The sequence below is a fragment of the Lissotriton vulgaris genome, chromosome 10 (genome assembly GCF_964263255.1).
Source record: "Lissotriton vulgaris chromosome 10, aLisVul1.2, whole genome shotgun sequence".
NCBI classification, from domain to species: Eukaryota; Metazoa; Chordata; class Amphibia; order Caudata; family Salamandridae; genus Lissotriton; species Lissotriton vulgaris.
The window spans coordinates 1,138,015,174-1,138,038,916 of NC_141698.1; the positions used below are offsets into that span (position 1 = coordinate 1,138,015,174).

General features: G+C 48.1%; 1 protein-coding gene across 2 annotated transcripts in view; it reads right to left on the minus strand.

The window, feature by feature from the left end:
• Positions 1 to 23,743, minus strand: part of F8 (coagulation factor VIII) — a 424,604-nt gene that overhangs the window by 129,325 nt on the left and 271,536 nt on the right. The window contains exon 11 of one of the 2 annotated variants that reach the window (XM_086942238.1): positions 5,953 to 6,164. In XM_086942238.1, coding sequence (XP_086798364.1) covers positions 5,953 to 6,164 — 212 coding nt within the window. Of the gene's footprint in view, positions 1 to 5,952; positions 6,168 to 23,743 lie in introns of both variants that reach the window. The other variant, XM_086942237.1, reaches the window with a different exon arrangement.

The window sequence follows — 23,743 nt, forward strand, 5'->3', positions numbered from 1 at the left end:
CAAACTCAGCACATTCAAGGTATAAATATGCCCACACTTGCCATAGCAAACACACAGTAGTTTGGAGCAGTTCGACTATCTACTTGCCCGACACATCTCGCTGCAGCAAGTGCAGAAGGAAGCTGACCCTCCCGCAGACGCACTGAGAAAGACGCTGTCTTATCCCCTGCCGAGAAATCCAGCTCCAGTGTTTCCAAGCTACCCGTGCGGTTTATTGGTAAATCGAGTCCTGAGAGAGAGATACCAGACCTCCTTCATTCTAAACCAAGGTACGGAGCTCTTTAGCTGATCTTGGATAGATTCTTGGCAGAAAGAATATTAAACTTATGCTACACCATACTTACTCCTTCCCTCATACTAGACCTAGGTTAGGGACACTGGGGTAGGCGTATTTTAGAAACACCAGTTGAGTACTTTTAGTATTTATAATTTATGTATGCATTTTATGTATTGTATGGCTTAGAAACACCAACAACAACAAGGAAGCCTCTTCCTAGAAAACTATTAATGTATAGGTAATATATCCATCAATTTCTATATGTTAACATTGACCCACACAAGAGCATTTATTTGAAAAACATATCACTTTTTTATTTTTTGTCCATCAATCATGATTTTTTGCATAAAAATATATACAATATAGTTCAGTAAAATAGACATATCACGCAGCCCCCAAGCAACCTCAAGCAACCAGGCTTCCCCACAGGCAACCACAAAACCAAATACAAATATAACAATTTACAGAACAACAATACAAAAAACAAAGAGCAAAGAGCGCCGATGCGCGTTTCGGAAAGGACAAGTATCCACAAATCCTTTGTCAGGGCGCAATGAAAATATAAACAATTTCTTCAAAGGTGTAGAATTCTTCAGTGTTCAAATAATCAATCCAAATTGTAGATACATAAACAACCAGGGCTGTCAATTCGGAAATAATGCATGTAACTTTGTAATATCTCTAGCGGTCCACAGCGGAGCAGTACTACTTCACCGCGTTCGATAATACGTCTGGCAGAGACTGAACTCAATGTAGGGGCACACACGCCCTCCAGGACAAGATCCCACGAACACGGGTGGCCAAAGATTTGCTAGAGTATAAATAACGGATAGCTCAATAATTGTACGGTGCGGTATTGATACAAATCACTGGGGTCCCGGCAATTACAGGTTCCCTCCGAGAAAGCGGGGCTTAAATCGAAGTTACAAAGTCCCCAGGCGGCAACATATCGTCCAACAATACGCCGCTTTCTCGGAGGGAACCTGTAATTGCCGGGACCCCCGTGATTTACTGTGCAGTGATAGAGGAAGTCTCCTTCGATCCGGACCTAAGCCCCCTATTTCCCTCAGAGGGTACACGTTAAGACGGGGACTCCCATGATCTTCTCTGCCTTACTTGAGGGAGAACTGTTATATTCTAACTCAGAGATTGAGCTGGAAAGGAAAGGTCAAGCTACATGCATGACAGTGAATGAAACCTGATGCCCCCAGTCAACCTCTCAAGTTGCTAGGCTGCACAAAGGGAAGAAGTAGTGGTCAGCGGTAGGGAATATGCTGATGGTAGGAGGCAGAGTATATACACCAAGCCTGTCAGGCATCTACTGGTTCTCTGGTCCAGAGAAGGAAGGCTGTCACATCCATCTGGTGAAAAAAGCCTGAATGGGAGCCACCAGTTATGCAGAGAAAAAGGGGCAGATTTACAAGCCCCTTGCGTCCCTTTTACTTTGTCATTGCGTCACTTATGTGACGCACCGGGGCGCAAAAGATGCACCATGGTGCGGAGTACTTACAACGTGACGCATCTCCCAGTTGTAAAGCCCAGTGCCAGAAGGAGGTGCTCCTGTGCAGGGGGGGTGGGGGGGGCCTGGGGATGCGCCAGTTATTGTAAATCTGCCCCTCAGGCCTCATTACAAGTGGTCTGATAATCCTCCCAGTAACTTCCCTTTCCCCAGAGTTACCGACACTAGCGGCACCAAGAACATGGGGAGGCGAGTCCGAGAAGGATCACTAGTGGGAATGCCTCTTTCCTTCCTGGGTCATCACATAAGCAGTTCAGCTGCTCTCAGCCGAAATCCCTTTGAGCCATAAATCAACCCTAGTTTTCCCATCGAAATGAAGAGGCCGCCTGTTCCTGGAAGATCGCTTCTATTTTGCCGTTACTAAAAAGATCCAACCTGGACCCTATAGACCCGAGTTATTATAGACCTATCTCTCGTCTTCCTTTTCCGGGTAAGATGATTGAGAGGGCCATGAACGGTCAACTTAGTCGCTTTCTTCAGTCCAATGCCCTGCTTGACAACACGCACTTTGGTTTCCGTTCGGAGCACAGCACAGAGCTGGCGCTAATGAAATCTACCGTCGAGATCAGACAGGCCTTGGATCAGGGTGGGGCAGTCATACTCCTCATGCTGGACCTCTCGGCCGCTTTTGATACGGTCCATCACAAAGTGTTGATGGATCGTTTATCAGCGGTCGAAGTCCATGGCAAGGCCTGGGCCCTCCTGTTTTTTTTTTTACAAATAAAACTCAAACATTGGATCTGGGCAGGGACCGCTCTAAGACTTTTTCACTCCCTTGTGGAGTCCCGCAGGGCTCCTCGCTCAGTCCGACACTGTTTAATGTGTATGTCGCTCCATTGGCACCATTAATCAGATCATTTGGCTTCCAGCTAACCTCATATGCCGATGATACACAAATTGTGTTATCTATTAAAAAAGGTACTGAGGCAGAGACTGGTGTAAATTGCCACAACTGCATGCAGGCCATTGCCGCATGGATGACGTCAAACTGCCTTAAGCTTAATGCGGCGAAGACAGAGGTTATCATCTTTGGGAATTCTGCCCATTTGTGGACACCTGATTGGTGGCCAGACACAATGGGCACACCTCCAATTCCGGTGGACAAGGCAAGGAATCTTTGGGTGATTGTTGACTCGAAACTGGTGTATTGCGAACAAGTCAGTGGGGTTGTTTCCTCCTGTTTCTTTGTTCTGCGCATTCTGCGTAAGATCAAATTTCTCCTTCCGTAAAACAGCATAAAAATAGGAGTCACGGCACTCATTTTCTCGCGCCTGGATTATTGCAACGCCCTTTTTATTAACATCCAGAAAGGGCAGTTGGCAAGACTCCAGATCAGGGGTCTCCAACCTTTTCTGTAGTGAGAGCTAATTCTGCTCAAGGAAAGTCCTGCTGAGCTACTAGCATATTTTATCACTGTCAAATGCTGATGATATGTATTAACATTACACTATGACCAGCCTAAGCACAATTATCAGTAGCAACCACCAAAAAATTCCAGGTGAAGTTATCAGCGGAATGCTAGGAAAACGTTTATCAATATTAAATGCTTGTAATCAAGTAAAATTCAAATCATGCTGTGTGCCACAAACGGTATTACCACAGCAGCAAGTCTCCCCAACTCAGATTTACAGTGGATAAACATGTTTCATGTGACAGACCCATAGGCCAACGCTGCAGCTTCCACATGCTTCAACACCCTCCACATACTCAGCAAGACCTTCAAATGGACCCACCCTCCGAATCAAGGAAGACCGTCACCCATGCACTCATCACCAGCAGGCTGGACTACGGGAACAACCTCTATGCCGGAATCAACAAATCTCTACTCCACAAACTTCAGACTGTCCAGAACACCACAGCCAGACTCATCCTCAGGATCCCACGACAAGACCACATTACCCAGCATAAACGAGCACTCCACTTGCTCCCCGTGGAAAAAAGAGTGACCTTCAAGCTGCTCACAAACACCTATAAAGCCCTCCACAACACCGAACTCCAATACCTCAATCTCCTTCTACACCCCCAAAAGAAATCTCCACTCCGCTGACCAGGCCTTGGCCGAAATCCTCTGCATCCACAGAACCAGACAGGAGGCACACCCTTCTCCTACATCATGACCAAGACCTGGAAGGAACTCAGTCACAGATGAAGCCCCACACTGAAAGCATTCAGGAAGAGCCATAAGACCTGGCTTTTAGAATGACCAAAGCTGTACAAATCCCCCCCAATACTCCCCCAGCGGCTGGAAACCCTCACAGGTGAGTAGTGCTCTCTATACATCCCCAATTGATTAATTGATACGCCACCACAGTGTGCGTTTGAGTATTATCTACAGGTCCTGCCATTGGTTTGGCTGTCTGTAACTCTTAAGGGTAGTGAAATGAGCAGTGCTGCCTTCTTTAATATACACAGAATCTCTGAGATTGGCTTGGTTTGGCTTCACCTCTCAGAGCTACTTTGATGGTGCTGGTGAGCTACCAGTAGCTCCCGAGCAACTGGTTGGAGAACCTTGCTCCAGATAGTGCAGAATGCGGCAGCCAGACTGCTTGCTGGAATTCCCAAATTCGCCTCAGTTAGGGCAGAACTTAGAGCCCTTCACTGGCTCCCAGTTGACTCCCGGATTCAGTTTAAGGCTGACCATATAACCCAAAAAAGGAAAGAGCTGCTTCCTGGACCCCTTCCACAGGTTACTTTACAAGTTGCACAGAAAAAGGGCACAACAAGAGGGTGACTGTGAGTCATGACACAATCTACTCTCAATCACTTAAGGTGTTGGGGAGGCTGGTGAATGGGGATTTAGTGCTCATGAAAAGGGAACATTTGCTACTAAACGTGCACTCTGTAGGAAAGGGGAGCATTTTGTGGAGATACTGGTTAGGCCTCGCACTGTAATACTAGCACATTAACCCAAAGAAGGTCTTGGGGTTCCCTATAAGTGGTTCGGCTAAGGACTCCCCTCTTTCCTTTAGTTTTGTCATATGGCCAGTGGTTCGGCCCATGACTCCCCTTTTTCCTTCAGTTTTGTTATATGGCCAGTGGTTCGGCCCAGGACTCCCCTCTTTCCTTCAGTTTTGTTATATGGCCAGTGGTTCGGCCCAGGACTCCCCTCTTTCCTTCAGTTTTGTTATATGGCCAGTGGTTCGGCCCAGGACTCCCCTCTTTCCTTCAGTTTTGTTATATGGCCAGTGGTTAGGCTAAGGACTCCCCTCTTTCCTTCAGTTTTGTTATATGGCCAGTGGTTCGGCCCAGGACTCCCCTCTTTCCTTCAGTTTTGTTATATGGCCAGTGGTTCGGCCCAGGACTCCCCTCTTTCCTTCAGTTTTGTTATATGGCCAGTGGTTCGGCCCAGGACTCCCCTCTTTCCTTCAGTTTTGTTATATGGCCAGTGGTTAGGCTAAGGACTCCCCTCTTTCCTTCAGTTTTGTTATATGGCCAGTGGTTCGGCTCAGGAATCCCCTCTTTCCTTCAATTTTGTTATATGGCGAGTGGTTCGGCCCAGGACTCCCCTCTTTCCTTCAGTTTTGTTATATGGCCAGTGGTTCGGCTCAGGACTCCCCTCTTTCCTTCAGTTTTGTTATATGGCCAGTGGTTTGGCCCAGGACTCCCCTCTTTCCTTCAGTTTTGTTATATGGCCAGTGGTTCGGCCCAGGACTCCCCTCTTTCCTTCAGTTTTGTTATATGGCCAGTGGTTAGGCTAAGGACTCCCCTCTTTCCTTCAGTTTTGTTATATGGCCAGTGGTTCGGCTCAGGAATCCCCTCTTTCCTTCAATTTTGTTATATGGCGAGTGGTTCGGCCCAGGACTCCCCTCTTTCCTTCAGTTTTGTTATATGGCCAGTGGTTCGGCTCAGGACTCCCCTCTTTCCTTCAATTTTGTTATATGGCGAGTGGTTCGGCCCAGGACTCCCCTCTTTCCTTCAGTTTTGTTATATGGCCAGTGGTTCGGCTCAGGAATCCCCTCTTTCCTTCAATTTTGTTATATGGCCAGTGGTTTGGCCCAGGACTCCCCTCTTTCCTTCAGTTATGTTATATGGCCAGTGGTTCGGCCCAGGACTCCCCTCTTTCCTTCAATTTTGTTATATGGCCAGTGGTTTGGCCCAGGACTCCCCTCTTTCCTTCAGTTATGTTATATGGCCAGTGATGGGAACCAGGACTCACCTCGTTTCCTCTCTGGTCCAGCGTCTCCTTGTTGCAGATAATCAAGGGCCCGATAAGGCCGGACGCCATGTCGCGCTCTGGGTCCAGGGAGCTGTAGTAAAAGCGTGTCAGGCAGCGGGCATCTGACGAGGTGGGCCCATCATCTGGAGTCACCCGCCAGCTGTATGCGAAGGTCTCCTCCGGATGGATGGGCAAGTGCTTCACATCTTTATCTGCTAAAAGCAAAGAGAACATTAGGATCACTTTATAACCAAATACCTGGGGGTAAACTTCTTCAAATATTACAACAGGAAGATTGAGACAACAAAGTTAAAACATGTGATAATTTTGTTTAACAGTAGGTGGTATGCAGATAATAGGCGAGGCTTTTCAAGTGCTCAGTCTGTTGGCTTACATTCAGGGCTGGTGCTGGATGAAGACAACTTTAGGCATCCACCGAGGGACCACCATGAAGAGGGAGGTAGGGAAGGATACCTTCAGAAACAGGAAAAATCACCCCAGGCCTTTTCCTTGGCTTCTGGGTCAGCCTGTTGTTACTGGGCAGTAAGCTGTGTGTACTGTTGTGTACCACTGCTGTCCCAGGCCAACACTACTATGGCACTGAGTAAGAAAGTTACTCTCTTTAGTAACCTGGCTCTCCACAGGGCGTGAACTTGAGCAGTCAATGTTTAATCTGCCAGGAATCCCAAAAAGAGAAGCTTCGAAACTCGGAGGCAGAATGAAACAATAAGCAACTCTGTGAGCACTCAATGTTTAGCCAGTACTTGTTCTCAGAGGAGAGTAGGAGTTTCAATGATGGAGAAGTGAAAACTATAACAAACATTAATAACCAAGGGATGAGACACATCACCAGATGTTTGTAAAGTGTTTATGTGCTCAGTTCTAGATTGTCTACAGCAATTCACCATTTTGATCCCTAAGGGGGCATGTCCTGGGCTCCTGGGGCAGGTAGGGGTTACTGTGCAGCACCCAGTCTGGGTCACCCCACATACCACTGATGTCCAGGGGCCACTAAAACTGTCCAGGAAGACAGCCAGGTCCCCTCCTTTTCAGCACTTCACTATTTCCAGGCTGTGAGAAGTTGGCCTGGTATATGATGTTCACTATTCTAGTGAGCACCTTGCACCAGTCCAAACGAACCCTATGGTGATTGGTTGTAAGTCAACCTTATAGACCAGCTATCCGAAAGGTAGCGTGGACAAAGCAAGAGGGCGTGTGAAGCCAGCTGTTTTACCATATGCAATCCTTTTAAATACCAAATGAAAGGACACCACACAAGTTATATTACAAAATATATGTATTTATTTCTAGAATAATCCCCTTAACTCTTTATGAGCACAGGAGCACAAGCGTTAAACAAAGAACACAGTATAACATACAATAAGCTGCACAATTATGGATAGGCCGGGTGGTCACTCAAACCATATATTACGAAAGTGGTATAAGTACCACGTCACGAACAATGACCAGGCCTAGGGCCTTGGGAATCGCTGGGCCTACACTGGACTAATGAAGGTTAGGTCGGGAGAGGCCCACAGGATACGGGTGCAAAGTCTATAGGCAACCGCATTTACCATAAGAGTCAATGGTGCGAAAAAATCAGAAAGTTATATGTTTCTGAGACTTCCAACTGGACTAGAACTTAGCCACTTAAAACTAGGACACTAGAGGTGTAATCCACTATAGGAGCACCGGAGTTAGATTGTTACCTCACCCACAGGAAGCGGGTGCATAGGTGCCAAAGTGTGTCGGGTTTCGTCGTGAAGTTCTATGGAGCCTGGAGATGAAGATGCTGCAGGCGGCCAAGAGAGAAGAGTCTGGTTGGATCCAAGGGTGGATCGAAGATGTAGAGTACCTGAAAGCAGAGGGGACAATGTTCAAGTCACTAGCCAGTGACCAGCGAGGAACCAGGAAGGAACCAGGCGATGCTGGGTTGCAATCAGGTGATGTTGAGGTGTTTGTCTCCGATGCCACGTGGACCAGGAAATATCGAGGTTGACCAGCTGATGAACACGAGCTGTCCCACGAAGGCTCTTGCTGTCGGCGGTGTCGGTACTCGATTCGGAGACACCAATCCTTGGCAAAGGCAACCCACGCAGGACTCAAAGATGTCTTCTTGATCGGACCGGGAGGGTCAGATCGATGGCTCCTTTTCAGGGGAGCTGGGGCCAGTCTGGAGCAACCAGACCAGCAGTGTAGTTTTGGCTTTTCGTCGTCACAGAGGCCACTAGCCAAAGGGCAAGCGACCGGACAACGCATCGAGCAGGAAAAGTGCAAAAGGGCCCCATGCAGCACTCGGAGAGTGTGGAGAGGTGATCTTTGGAGCACAGGCTGCTCGGGGCAGAGGCTTCTCAAACCCCAAAGCACAGCGTCGAGGGAGCCTTGGGAGCTGCACAGGAAGCACTTTATCGACTTTTCAAGATGGCCGGTCCCACGTCTCTCGTCGCCTCCACGGGTCTAAGCTTTGCTAGCACTGTGGATTGGGCTGTTGGAAGTCTGGGAGTCCAGGTCTTGTTGGTCTCTGTCGATCGAGCTCCGGCAGGAGCAACGGCAAAGAAAACCTCGTCGCGCTGCTGGTGCTTGCTTGCACAGGGTGGCCACTCCTTGGCCCCAAGGGAGATTCTTCAGTCTTCTACGTTGAGTAGGATGTCGAAGGGTCCAGAGTTTCATTTCAAAGTTTCAGTCAGGATGACCTAAATTGCATTGGCACAGCTCCTACCTTTATTCCAAATCAAGGGGCTGGATCACCTGCTAGGTCCCTCCTATGGGTGGGACCCAGTGAGGGGGTGGTTACACCCCTTTCCCTTTGTCCAGTTTCACACCAGAGCTGGAGCTGGAGTGCCCCGGCACCGGTTTGAACTGGGCTATGCATGGGACGCCTTGTGCGCCCCAGGCAGTGTCTAGTTTCATTCAACCCTCCCTGCTACAATCCACTATCTCCTGTCTGGGGTGGCGGAAACACGCCGAACTCAGTGCCCTTTTGAAGAAACCCACAGCAGACCCCTCTGAACTTAAAAACGACCGACCCATATCCCTCCTCCCATTCCCGGCCAAAGTCATTGAGAAAGCCGCCAACAGCCAGCTCGCCGCCTTCCTTGAATCCAACAACTCCCTCGACCCCTCTCAGTCCAGATTTCGAGCCAAACATAGCACCGAAACCGCCCTCATTGCAGCAACAGACGACATCAGAACACTACTAAACAACGGAGAAACAGTGACCCTCAAACTACTCGACCTCTCCGCCGCCTTCGACACAGTCTGCCACAGCACCCTTATACAACGCCTCAGCAACATCGGCATACAAGGAAAAGCCTTGGACTGGATCACCTCGTTCCTAGCTGGGAGAACTCAGAGAGTCCGACTCCCCCATTCAACTCAAAGGCCACTGAAGTCATCTGTGGAGTACCACAAGGATCATCACTCAGTCCCACCCTCTTCAACGTCTACATGAGCCCACTCGCATCCATCGCGCGCCAACACAACCTCAACATCATCTCTTACGCCGACGACACCCAATTAATCCTTTCCCTCACCAAAGACCCCAACACCGCCAAAACCAATCTTCACAAAGGCATGAAAGAAGTAGCCGAATGGATGAAACACAGCCGCCTAAAACTAAACTCAGACAAAACGGAGGTGCTCATCCTAGGATCTTCCCCCTCTGCCTGGGACTACTCCTGGTGGCCTTCCACTTTGGGCACCGCACCCACACCCACAGACCATGCACGTAACCTTGGATTCATCCTAGACTCCTCTCTCTCGATGTCCAGACAAGTCAACGCAGTCTCATCCTCCTGCTTCAACGTACTTCGCACTCTCAAAAAGATCTTCCGCTGGATCCCCCTCGAGACAAGAAAAACTGTCACCCACGCACTGGTCACAAGTCGACTGGATTATGGTAACACACTATACGCCGGAATCACAGCAAAATTACAGAAAAAACTCCAACGCATCCAAAACGCATCAGCGAGACTCATATTGGACATCCCCCGCCAAGATCACATCACCGGACACCTAAAAGACCTCCACTGGCTCCCCGTCAACAAAAGAATTACATTCCGTCTCCTCACCCACGCACACAAGGCCCTCTACAATCTAGGACCCCAATGCCTCAACACTCAACTGTCCTTCTACAAACCCACCCGCCAACTAAGATCGTCCAATCAAGCCCTCGCCGCAGTCCCGCGCATCCGAAAATCCACCATGGGAGGAAGATCCTTCTCCTTCCTGGCGGCCAAGACCTGGAACTCACTCCCCACTCGCCTCCGCCTTACTCAAAACCACATCTCCTTCAAAAAAGAACTTAAAACCTGGCTATTCGAAAAATAATGAACCCCTTCCCAAGCGCCTTGAGACACTCTGGGTGAGTAGTGCGCTATATAAATTCCCGAACTTGAACTTGAACTTGACAGGATACCATTTGTCCAGGCCTCCCCTGCCAGAGTTTCGGTCTGCAGCAGGAGGCCAGACTTGTGTCTGTGGCAGCAGCATCCATTTTGTGATGCTGGGGCTCTGGTTAGGTTTAACTGCGTTTAAGCAAAGAAACATGTCTTCTCCCTCTAGAAGGGTGGAATGCTACCCCCGTCGCCAGAACTGGCAAGGGGGTAGAATTCCAAATCGTATGACAACTTACATGACATGTTTAGATAAAGCCAAACCAAAGTTAGCAAGTAACCGCGAGGATTATAATGCACTTAAGAGTATATGGTATGGCAATATCCCGGAACAGCTAAGGTGGTCCCGAAAGCTGCAGACAGGCTCAGCTGATGCTGGAGCACCATCTCACATAAAACCAATCCCTCTGCCTCCAGGATCGATAAGGCCTGCCATAGGAGTGACTTATAGGTGCATATGTCTCCAGATATAGGTGTAGATATAGGTATACTATATCTAAGCAACGGGTGATTACACCACCTTGCCCCAGCTGAGTGATCAGCCAGTTGTGTCAGTTTGGATAGCCAGCCAGGGGTGGCAAAAGATAGGCCTGGTAGGCCTTGGATGCACCTATGCCCTGGGTACCTATAGTACACTGTACAGGGGCTGATAAGGTGACCCAATGTACAATTGGTTATGTACCTAAAGTACATGGATATGAATTTAGAGAGAGACCCTTTGCTTTTTCTGGCGATCGTTCAGCCCACAAACATTCCAAGTTACTAGTCTAGTGCCCATAGGAGATTTTTACTGATTTCCCTAGCTGAAAGATCCATAAAAAAATTTGGAAACAATTTTAAATCTGAGCTCTCTGTATTTGTAATTATTTTAAACATATTGCCAGTATCTCTTCCCCAACGCCCACTCTCCCACTCACCAAGATCTACTGTTTCACCCTTGTGTTTTCATACTGTGCCGTGCCCTGTACCCCTTCCCTCCCTCCCCCTCCCCTGACAGCCCACCCCTAAGCGCCCTCCCCCCATACTGGAAAATAGGTCCAGCGGACCTATATCTGACAGCCAAGGTCCCTAGGTTGTCCCACCTCCCCCCTCTCCCATCTTCAATCTCCATTTTCTTATCTGTTTTTATCCCTGACCCTGACCCTGTTGTGGAAAGGAGAAAAGAATATTCACTATTTTCACACTTTACAAATGTTTACACATTTTTGCACCCATTATTTTCCCCCTTCTATAGTGCTACATCTTGCTACATCTTCCGGGCTGTTTCCCTCACCGCAACCGTCTGTCTGTTCTGCTCCCTATTTTCTCTAAGAGAGCTGAGGTACTCTTGAGCCATGACTTCGGAATAGAAAACTCTAAATTTGCCATTGACCCCTACTTTGAGGCGTGATGGAAACATTAGGTAAACCTCGCACCCTACATTCTGGAATGGAGTTATTAACTGTCTTATACGCCACCTCCTTTCGACGGTGGCGTGACAGAAGTCAGGCCGGGCAAAAAAACTTATATCCTTATATGTACGCTTAGATTGTGGTTTCGCCTTGCTCATTATTTCCTCTCGTAGCAAAAAAATTCCTATATATACCAGAATAGCCCGTGATTTGCTAGGTACATTCCCCCTTTTCTGGATCATTGGAAACCGATGGGCACGCTGTACCTCATTTTCCCATTCCACCTGTCCATTTCCGGGAATGCCCCTTTTAATAATTCAACCACAAATGCCCGCACATCTTGCCCTTCCTTCCCTTCCTCCACCCCAAGTAACCTTATGTTATTACGTCTTTGTCTATTTTCAAAGTCTTCTAGTTTCCAGAGCATGTCTGAAGATGTCTTTTCGTGTTCCTGTCTGGCTTCTTGAAGCTTCACCACATCATCTTCAAGCTTCCCTGTTCTTTCCTCCACCTCTGAGACTCTGCCAACCACATCTGCGTACAGTTTGTTCACTTTACGAAGCGAGCCTTGTATTTTTTTATTGGCCTGTCTTGCCCTTTGACTCTCAGCTCTAGCTTCACCTTGAATTTCTTTTAAAGTCAAGAATAACAAATCAAAATTGGAATTAACGCCTCTCCCCATTGCCTCTGGGTTAGGTTGCTGTAATCCACTGGCTCCATCATGATATAGTTGCGATGTGGCCGAATAGTCCCAGTCAAGCTTCTTGGCAACTAATGATTGAGGAGAGCTCCGAGAATTCTTAGCACTGCTGCGCAGTCTACTCTTAGTCTTGCCCATCCTCCGGTCTGCACGTCCTCTGTGAACAGTTTCTTGTTCTACTTCAGAAACTTCTTGATCTGAGTCCTCAGTGTGGCTCTCAGGAGACAGTGAGGCTAAGTCTGGGTCTGTGTCTGGGCCTTCACTTATGGCTGAACCTGAACCTGAAACTGAGCCTTCCTCCTCATCCTCGTCCTCAGCTTCGTCATTCCCGGTAAAGAAACATTCATCACTGGGTGAGCCCATAACTAGTGTGGGAATATTTAACTCCTGTGCATTATGCGCAGTACTGGCTCCGGTTTGTATTTGCCCCGTATTTAAAATGTCAGATGGTATAGTATTCAAATCTACTAGTACTGCAGCTGCCCCAACTGCCATTGTATCCATTACTTGTGTTACATCTCCCCCAATATGGGCAATGTTATTATCAGTCTGGGCTACATTATCACCACATATTATAATGCACTTAAGAGTATATGTATGGCAATATCCCGGAACAGCTAAGAGAGTTGGTCCCGAAAGTTGCAGACAGGCTCAGCTCATGCTAGAGCACCATATCACGTAAAACCAAGCACTCTGCCTCCAGGATCGATAAGGCCTGCCGTAGGAGTGACTTATAGGTGCATATGTGCCCAGATATAGGTGTAGATATAGGTATACTATATCTAAGCAAGGGGTGATTACACCACCTTGCAACAGCTGAGTGATCAGCCAGTTGTGTCAGTTTGGATAGCCAGCCAGGGCTGGCAAAAGATATGCTGCAACCCCTGGTAGGCCTTGGATTTACCTATGCCCTGGGTACCTATAGTACACTGTACAGGGGCTGAAAAGGTGACCCAATGTCCAATTGGTTATGTACCTAAAGTACATGGCTGTGAATTTAGAAAGAGAACAGCAGGCTGTGGGTCTGATTAGCAGGCCCACAGCCACATTAAGTCGAAAACCAGTGAGGCAAAAAGCAAAAATTGGGGTGACCATAGGAAAGCAGACCCTACTCTCCTACATAACCCCCCCCCCCCCCCAAACGCAGGGACATTAAACTTAACCTTGACCAGATAAGTCTTCATGTTTAAGTGGAAATACCTGGAGAGACCATCTGCATTACCATAGTGAGTCTCTGGTCTGTGTTGTAAAATGTAAATTGATACTTGTATAGCGCACTACTCACCCGCAAGGGTCTCAAGGCGCTTGTACGAATACCGCTGTGGAACCCATCCTGGCTCTCCCTGTGAGGGGTCCACTCCTGGGCACCCCCAGGGTGGAGGCCAGGCATCCTTAGTGTTGTGGGGGCCGTTGTGGAGATTAAGCAAGCTATTTCCCAGAGTTGCAGAGTGGGACTCCATGATTGGAATAGGCACTGAGGCGAGAATTATCAGGTCCGTGGAATTTTGAGCCCAAGACCCGCCGAGGCGGGGAATTGAACCCTCACTGTAAAGTCCATCCCCTGTTGGGAAATGGACCACCTGAGCAGTTTGGGATTTTCACCCTTCATCTGATTTAGCCACAAGAGGGGCTTGTGGTCTGTCTGAATTCGGAAGTGAGTGCCAAACAAGTATGGTCTCAACTTCTTCAGGGCCCAAACCACAGCAAAGGCCTCCCTCTCAATGGCTGACCAATGTTTCTCTCTAGGGGTCAGCCTTCTGCTAATGAAAGCAATGGGCTGGTCTTGACCACCTACATTAGGTTGTGAAAGCACAGCTCCCACCCCCAATTTAGAAGCATCTGTTTGGACAATGAACTATTTGGAGTAGTCAGGACTCTTTAGGATAGGTGCAAAGCACATGGCCTTCTTCGGGTCATTAAATGCTTTTTGACAACTAACTGTCCACTGAACCTTCTTTGGCATCTTTTTGGATGTCAGATCATTTAATGGTGTCACAATGGACCCATAATTCTTTATAAATTTCCTGTAATACCCAGTCAGGCCCAAGAAAGCTCTGACCTGCGTCAGGGTGGTTGGAGGAGCCCAGTCCTGTATGGTCTGGATCTTACTCGCCAGTGGTTGAACCTGACCCCCACCTACCAGGTGGCCCAGGTACACAACCTTGCTCTGCCCTATCTGGAACTTGGTCGCCTTGATAGTCAGGCTTGCCTTTTGAAGGGCCTCCAGAACTTTCTTCAGGTGGATCAGGTGATCCTCCCAGATGGAGCTGAAGACAGCAATATCATCTAGATATGCTGCACAAAAGTCATCCAACCCAGTAAGGACTTGATTCACCAACCTTTGGGAAGTGGCAGGAGCATTCTTCAAACCGAAGGGCATTACCGCAAACTGATAATGTCCATTGGGGGTTAAGAATGCTGTTTTGGCTTTTGACTCCTCAGCTAACCTAACTTGCCAATAGCCAGCTGTCAGATCAAATGTGCTCAGAAATTTGGCAGAAGCCAATTTATCTATGAGCTCATCTGCCCTTGGAATAGGATGAGCATCTGTCCTAGTGACAGCATTGAGACCTCTATAGTCCACACAGAACCTCATTTCTCTCTTTCCATCTTTGGTATGAGGTTTTGGCACAAGGACTACTGGGCTGGCCCAGGGGCTCTCTGATGGCTCAATTACTCCAAGTTCAAGCATTTTCTGCACCTCAGCCTTTATACAATCCCTGACATGGTCAGGTTGCCTGTAGATTTTACTCTTCACAGGCAGACTGTCACCAGTGTCCACCTCATGGGTGCACCAGTTCAGTTCTTTATTTATTTTGGTAATTAAAAACCATCATAAAAATTCATGACATTACATATCCACATATAATCAAACTGAACATAACATTATAAAAAAACAGATATAAAAATAATTTTTGTTATTTACAAGCTTTATCCAAAAGAGGGGAGCAGTAAATTCATAACATCCTCCATCAACCCCTTGTGTTTCTTAATTTGACCACAATTTTTAAAAAGCTCATAATAGTACACAGAGTAAGTGTCTCAGTTGCTCTTTGCAGAAATAATAAAGCAGTTTTTGTGTGATAAACTTTTGATTCCTTTAAAATGTCCACCAGGAATCTTCGACGCAGCATTTTATAAAAAGAACAAAATAGTACAAAATGAAGGGTGTCCTGGAGAGACCTATTGTCGCAGCCGCAGGCACCCTTCTGCTCAATTGTTAGTGCAAAACCAGCCGGGTAAGATAAAATATTATGTACCAAGTTGAGCCTAAAATGAGTCATTAAAAACCTCTAATTTTGACTGTGAATTAAAAAGAGATATGATTCCATACCCATTGCTTACAAGCGAGTGGGCTGCTACCGAGGATTTTTTTGAGTCAAATTCATTCCTCCTGACGTCGTATTTTTGTAACAACTGCTTTTGAACATAAAATTTGCAAGAGCTATCCACGTTTGAAGGATCAGAAAATAGTATTTGCTGGTCAATGGACTCTAGAGTTTCTTTGAATTTGAATTTGAATTTAAAATATTTATAGAGCGCTGCGTTCACCATACGGTTTCTTGGCGCTATGGAGGCAAAATTAGCAGGGGAGAAGCAAGAGAAACTGGTACAGTGAGCGGGGACAAATTAGGACGATTTACAGCGGGAAGGCCTGCTTGAATAAGAAGGTTTTGAGGCCTTTACGGAAGAGGGAATAGTACTTAGCCGACCGAAGGTGGTCGGGAAGGGAATTCCAAAAAGTGGGTGCCAAGAATGCGAAGTTGGCCCCTCCCCACTTTTTGCGCTTGTAGCGGGGTACCTGCAGAAGAGATTGAGAGGATGAGCGAAGCTCTCTGGTAGGGACATACTCCCTTATCAAAGAGGTGATGAAGGCGGGAGCTGAGCCCTGGCGTGCCTGGAAAACCATGCAGCCAGTTTTAAAAAGGGATCGCTCCCTGACAGGTAGCCAGTGAAGCGCCTTCAATAGCGGGGTAGAGTGGTGGGAGCGGGAAAGGCCGTACACTAGTCGGGCCGCCTGGTTTTGAACCAGTTGGAGCTTTCGTAAGCTGTAAGCTGGAATGCCATTGTATAGGGCATTGGCGTAGTCCAGCCGGGAGATCACTAGGGCAGACATGATCAGTTTTAGTGCCAGGGGAGAAAAGAAACGGGAAACAGTGCGAATAGTGCGAAGAGTGAGAAAGCAAGAAGAGACAACGGAGCTAATTTGTGAGTGTATGGTAAGATGATTATTCATTTTGATGCCTAAGGTCTTAACTGTAGGAGAGGGAGTGGGAGGGGAACCTAAGGAAGAGGGCCAAAATAAAGAGTTCCAGGGACTGGAAGAGCCACCAGTGAGAACCAACTCAGTTTTATCCGGGTTCAACTTCAGATGGTTGTGGCTCATCCAGTCCCTGATAAAAATCATAATGGTCTGAAAATTGGAAATAGAATTGGAAGAAGAAGAGAGGTTAAAGATGAGCTGGAGGTCATCCGCATAGTTGTATACGGTGACCTCCAACTGCTGGAGTGCGAAGATTAAGGGATAGATATAGAGATTGAACAAAAGAGGAGAGAGAGAGGATCCCTGGGGAACACCACAAGTGACCTTAAGTGGATTAGCCGAGAAATCCCCCAGCCAGACCGCTTGGGTGCGGTCCCTCAGGAAGGACGATAGCCAAACCAGGGCTGAGCCCCCAATTCCCGCCGCTCTGATACGTGAAAGCAAGACGGAATGGTCCACCGTCTCAAAAGCGGTGGAGAGATTGAGGAGCACCAGGGCCTGGTGTTTGTTTTGGACAATGCCGTCCCTGAGGTTGTCCAGGACCGACACCACGACGGACTCAGTAGAGTGCCTAGGCCGGAAACCCGCCTGACGAGGCGCCAGGCCCCCAGTTGCTTCTACATGGGCGCTGAGTACCGATGTTACGTGGCGCTCAAGCACCTTGCACAAGTAGGGCAACAGCGAGATAGGGCGATAGTTGACTGGGGCGGACGGATCTGCACCAGGCTTCTTCAAGATAGACACTATTGTAGCAGCTTTGAGGGCTGGAATCACAACTCCCTGAGCAAGGGAACAATTAAGAAAAGTGATCAGGGGCTGGGTGCAGACAGAATATATATGTTGAAGAATACGAGCCGGGCAGATGTCTGCCGGGGAACCTGACTTGACCTTGGGTAGTATTTCCAGGAATACTTCTTCGGTAAGAGGGGGAATCGAAGAGAGACAGCACTGGACAATAGGAGAAAAGGGTTCAACAAAAGTAGGAGAAGGGGGAGGGATATTGGTTTTAATATTAGTAATTTTTTCCACAAAATAAGAGTTCAATTAATCACATAAGGACTGGGTAGGAGGAGGTTTAAGTGTAGCCCTATCAGAGAAACCAAGATCATGGACAATTGTGAAGATCTCCCTAGATTTATTCTCTGCCACCAGAATTTTTGCTGAAAAATAGGCAGTTTTGGCTCCTAGTATAGCTTTTTTTGTAGTCGCTTAATAGTGTGGAATAATGAGTTTTCAATAAAGGACAATAGTCCCTTCTCCATTGCCTCTCAGCCCGCCGGAGGGTCAGCTTTTTTTCCTTCAGGTCTTCACTAAACCACCGATTTGACTCTTTCGGTCGTCTTGTTGAAATTTGACGTAGGGGGGCTACTGAATCGCAGCTTCCAGCGAGCCAGGTGTTAATGACGGTGGCTTGAGATGATGAGGATAAGCCCGCCAGGCTAGGAGAGGAGTTTAGGAGAGAAGAGGATAGCGAAGGGAGGTCGACACGATTCCAGTTCCGCACCCAGGTGTTTTTGGCAAGTGGGACCTTGGTTACAGGGTTGAGATGGAGGGAAAAAGAAATTAGGGCATGGTCAGACCAGGGACATGGAGACCCAGACATGGACGAGACGGAAGGATTGAGAGACCATACCTGGTCTAACACATGTCCGTGTATGTGAGTCGGGACTTGTATGTGGGAAACAAAGTTCAGGGATTGAAGTGATTCTGTAAATTGTTTGGAGGAAGAGCACTCAAGGGGGTCCGTTGGCCAATAATTAAAGTCGCCTTACACTAGGACTGAGGCGTAATTAACCGCCAAAGTGGCCAGTAAGTCCTGAAAGGCTGGCATAAACAAGTGGGAAGACTGGGGCGGGCGATACATTAATAGGCAAGTGAGCGGGGGAGAAAAAGTAAGAGAGCGCACCACAAGATGCTCAGTGGGAATAATAGGAGGAGAAGGAAGAAGTTGGAAATTGTACTCAGACCGGGCAATAAGAGTCACGCCACCCCCTGTCTTGCCCGCCGGGCGGTGTGCACGGAGGGCCACATAAGAAGGGGGGAGAGCAGCTAGAAGGGAAGGCAGAGAGGACTCACAGAACCAGGTTTCGGTTAAGAACAGTAAGTCAGGCTTGTGGAAGTCAAGCAAAACAAACAGTTCCAGATGGTGTTTAACCGCAGACCTGGTGTTGAGCAGGATGATAGACAGAGGAGGAGGAGAAAGAGGAGAACCAGAGCGAGAAAAGGGCTGCGTCGAGGGCATCAGCGGAGAAGACTGAGGAGATGAGGGGCAAGACCAAGAGAGGAGATGTAGCTAATAGTGGAGTCGGGAAGAGACCTATGGCCCTGTATGGCTTTAAGATCCTCAAAGGAATAGGAGATAGGAAGGGCATGAGGACATAACCCCATCCGGCCGCGGACGGGCGCAGACGGGCTTGACTTAGGCTCGACTTCGGCGCGCCTTCGTCGCGCCCGCTGCGCTTCCTCATTGGGGTGCGTTTAAATAGGGGCGGAGCGCGGGGGTGTGGCGCCGAGCTAGGTCGCCTGACCAGCCCAAACTAAGATGGCGCCCGCACAACCACCGAGCCCTGAAAAAATAAGGTATGTTAATCACCTGTTGATTTTCAGTACAAGTTAAAAGAAAAGTTTAATGTATTTTAACCAGGGGATTTGGAACCACCTATCTCTCTGAAGGCAGTCCTTAATAATCTGTTTTGTTAATTCTGCATTAGGGTTTAGCCAAATTCTAAACCAGGTCAAGATTGGTCTCACTCTGATCAGATCAGATATATAAGGAGTGCCCAGCTCTTTATGAGTGATAGCTGCCGGGATGCTCTGTGGTAGCTTTAATAGTTTCTTTAAAAATTTGTCTTCCTCCACTTGTATCTGGTGTGCATCCCTAGAACCCCACACCTCTGCCCCGTAGGTGGCTTTAGAGGTACTGACCACTCTATACAGTGTCATCACCTGCTCAGGAGACCAACGTCCCATCCTTCGTGCGAAGTTTAGTATGGCTCCGTTTGCTGAAACGAGTTTCCTAGACCTTTCCTCGACCAATGGGGCAAACTTAATCTTTTCGTCAAACAGGAGACCCAGGTATGGGAAAGTGGTCACAGTGTCCAAAACATGAGTTCCTATTTTGAACACAAATGTCTTATGAGGTTTTTTCCCTGTCACCATAATAAAAGACTTGGTTAGATTAACAGAAAGATCCAGTTTCCTCATAAATTCAGCAAAATTAGTAATTAGAAGCTGGAGGCTCACTGCTGTTCCAGCGAGAAGGACCGCGTCGTCCGCGTACAGCAGTACCGGTATATGGCGCGATCCCACTCTTGGGCAGTCAGTTCCCATTGTCAGCAGGGCACTCTCTAGGTCATTTATGCAAAGAGAAAATAGGAATGGAGCCAGGATACACCCCTGCCTTACCCCTCCAGGGCACAGGAAGGGATCGGTGCTCACCCCCCCCCGCGCTATAGCGGACCTTGGCAGAGGTGTTCCAGTGCAGTTCCTTAAGTATATTGATCAGATCTGGATTGACTCCCAGTCTAAACAAAAATGCCCAGAGTTTAGCCCTATTGACATTATCAAATGCCGCTGCACCAGTTAGTTTGACTGGGTGTGAGTGAAAACATGTGTCTGAAAGACTGTATAACTTGTCTGCAGTCTTGTTGCTGCTGGTCAGTGAGGCTGCCATCTAAGGCCACACCATCAACTGAACCATCATCAGGGTTATGGGATAACAAGTCTGGGAGAGGGTCACTCTCTTCCTCTTGCTCCCCATCTGTAGCCATGAGCAAGCCCATGTCTGCCCTGTCAACAAATGCTTTCAATCTGTTTACATGGAGAACCCTGTGGGGGCTCCTAGGAGTGCCAAGTTCTACCAAGTAGGGGACCTCTCCCTTTTTCTCAATGATGGTGTGGGGTCCAGACCATTTGTCTTGGAGAGCCGCTGGGGGCACTGGCTCCAACACCCTACCTTCTGTCCTGGCTGGTACTCAGTCAGCACAGCCTTTTGGTCATGCCAAGCTTTTTGGAGTTCTTGGCTTGCCTCAAGGTTTTTAGATGATTTCTCCATGTATTCAGCCATCCTGGTGCGGAGACCAAGTACATAATCCACTATGTCAAGTTTAGGATTTTTGAGAGGTAACTCCCATCCTTCCTTCACAAGACACAAGGGACCCCTTACAGTATGCCCAAACAAAAGTTCAAAAGGGCTATAGCCAACCCCCTTTTGTGGGACCTCTCTGTAAGCGAAGAGAAGGCAGGGTAAAAGGATGAAGTGTGGCTCAATGATTAGAGTGGCAGACCCTGATGCAGAGGTCTAGCCCGGGACAAGGGTTCAATTCCCCGCCTCGGCAGGTCTTGGGCTCAAAATTCCACGGACCTGATAATTCTCGCCTCGTGCCTATTCCAATCATGGAGTCCCACTCTGCAACTCTGGGCAATACCTTGCTTAATCTCCACAACGGCCCCCACAACGCTAAGGATGCCTGGCCTCCACCTTGGGGGTGCCCAGGAGTGGACGCCTCACAGGGAAAGCCAGGATGGGTTCCACAGCGGTATTCGTACAAGCGCCTTGAGACCCTTGCGGGTGAGTAGTGCGCTATACAAGTATCAACTTACAAGTATCAACTTACTTTATCTTCGCCTAAGCTTTTCAGGTAACCCTTTTATCACCCCTTTTAGGGTCTTGTTGAGTCTTTCAACAAGCCCATTGCACTGTGGATGGTAGGGTGTAGTGAATTTGTAGTTAACACCACACTCCTCCCACATTGCTTTTAGATATCCAGACATGAAGTTGGTACCTCTGTCTGAAAGAACCTCCTTTGGAAAGCCCACTCTGGAGAAAACTCCAAGTAGGGCCCTTGCCACAACAGGAGCTGTTGTGGTTCTCAGGCGAATTGCCTCTGGATACCTGGTAGCATGATCCACTACCACCAGTATAAATCTGTGCCCAGATGCTGTTTGGGGGTCCATTGGTCCAACAATGTCTATCCCCACTCTTTCAAAGGGTACCCCCACCACAGGTAGTGGTATGAGGGGGGCCTTTGAGGTGCTACCTGATTTGCCACTGGCTTGGCAGGTGACACAGGAGCGACAAAACTCCTTGGTATCTTCTGACATGTGAGGCCAGTGAAAGTGAGGGACAAGCCTGTCCCAAGTCTTGTTCTGGCCTAAGTGTCCTGCCAAAGGAATATCATATGCCAGGGTTAGAAGGAAGCCCCTAAATTGCAGAGGTATAACCAACCTCCTGGCAGCACCAGGCTTGGGGTCTCTACATTCTGAATAAAAGAGCCCATCATCCCAATACACTCTATGGGTACCTTGAGCAGACCCAGCAACACCAGCAGCAGCCTGCTGTCTGAGGGGTCCAAGAGAAGGGCAAGTTATTTGAGCCTGCCCCAGATCTGCCCTTGAGGGTCCCCCTGTCCCCAGAAACTCAACCTGATCAGGTTCAAGCTCTTCAGGGACAGTCTCCTCTTGGATCACAGAATCAGCCTCCTGTGAGGTCTGATCCTCAACCTGGGGCAAGTGGGAAGGCACTGCCTTAACCCTCTTGCTCTTTCTCTTGGGTTGTGATTGGTCTATTGTTCCAAGATCCAGCACAGGTTCAGGTAAGCACTTTTTGGCCTGTTACCTGGTCACAGCAAGGACACGTGCTGAAATACCTAGCATCTCTGAGTCCTGTACTCCACTTCTGAACACAGTGAATCCTCTAGATCATTGCCCAAAATACAGTCAACTGGGAGGTCTGCACTTACCACAACTCTCTTGAGGCCATTTACCCCTCCCCAGGAGAAGTTAACAACTGCCACACTATGGGGAGTAGTGACATTGCTAGCATTGGTCACCAGGTAATTATCACCCAGTATAAATTGTCCAGGGTCCACAAAGTTAGGTGTCACCATTGTGACACTGGCACATGTGTCCCTGTAGGCCTGAGCCACTTTACCATTAATCAAAGGCGTCTGCCTGTACTTGCCCAGAGTACTGGGACTCATTGCCAGGGACATGTCCATGTCCCCCTCACAGATCAAGACTGCTTGAGTAGGAACTCTGACTAGGCCAGGCTCCATCTCAGTGCCCATGGTTAAACCCACTATAGCTTTAGTTTGGGGGCTGCCACTGCTGACTGTACTAGGGGGTGCAGTTGCCTTAGGGGCTGCAGTGGCAGGGGCTCCACCTTTCTTAGTACACTCACTAAACCAGTGAGAAACTGACTTACAGTAATTACACCAAGGTTTCTTTTGGCCATCATTCTTCTTCTTTTTTCCATTTTGGGACCCCCCCTCTTTATTACTATTTTAGGGGCCTGAAGAAGACTTCTGGTCTTTTTGTTTCTGATCTCCACCCTTCTGGTCTGCCTTCTTCTGATCACCACCTTGGTTCTGGGGTTTCTGCTTAACCCTGGTTCTGACCCATTTGTCTGCCTTCTTTCCCAATTCTTGGGGAGAGGTCAGATCTGACTCAATCAGGTGCCGACGCAACAACTGGTTCTGGCAATTATTAAGGATCGGTTCTCTCATTATTAGATTGTACAATCCTGTATAGTCTGTAACTTTACTACCCTGCAGCCAACCCTCCAGAGCCTTAGTGGCACAATCAACAAAGTCAGTCCAATCCTGAGTCTGAGTCTTTTGGGTATCTCTGAACAACAACCTGTATTTCTCAGTGGTTAGGCCAAACCCTTCAATCAGGGCACTCTTCAGGACAGAGTAGTTTTTAGCATCCTCAGGTCTAACAGTGAGGAGCTTATCTCTCTCTTTTTCTGAAAAGGAGAGCCACAAGATTGATGCCCACTGATCCTGAGGAACCTGCTGTACCATGGAGGCTCTCTCAAGAGCAGTTATCCATTTGTGGATGTCATCCCCATCTCTGTAGGGGGGGCACAATCTTACTCAAGTTTCTATTGTCATAAGACCTGTCTTTATCCTTGGGGATAATGCTGCCACCAGTGGAATCTAATCCACTTAATTTTTGCTCCCTTGCTAATGCAAGTTTAGCTTGGGCCAGGGCTACCTCTTCCTTTTAAATCTGGAGTTGGACAGCTCTCATCCTAGCC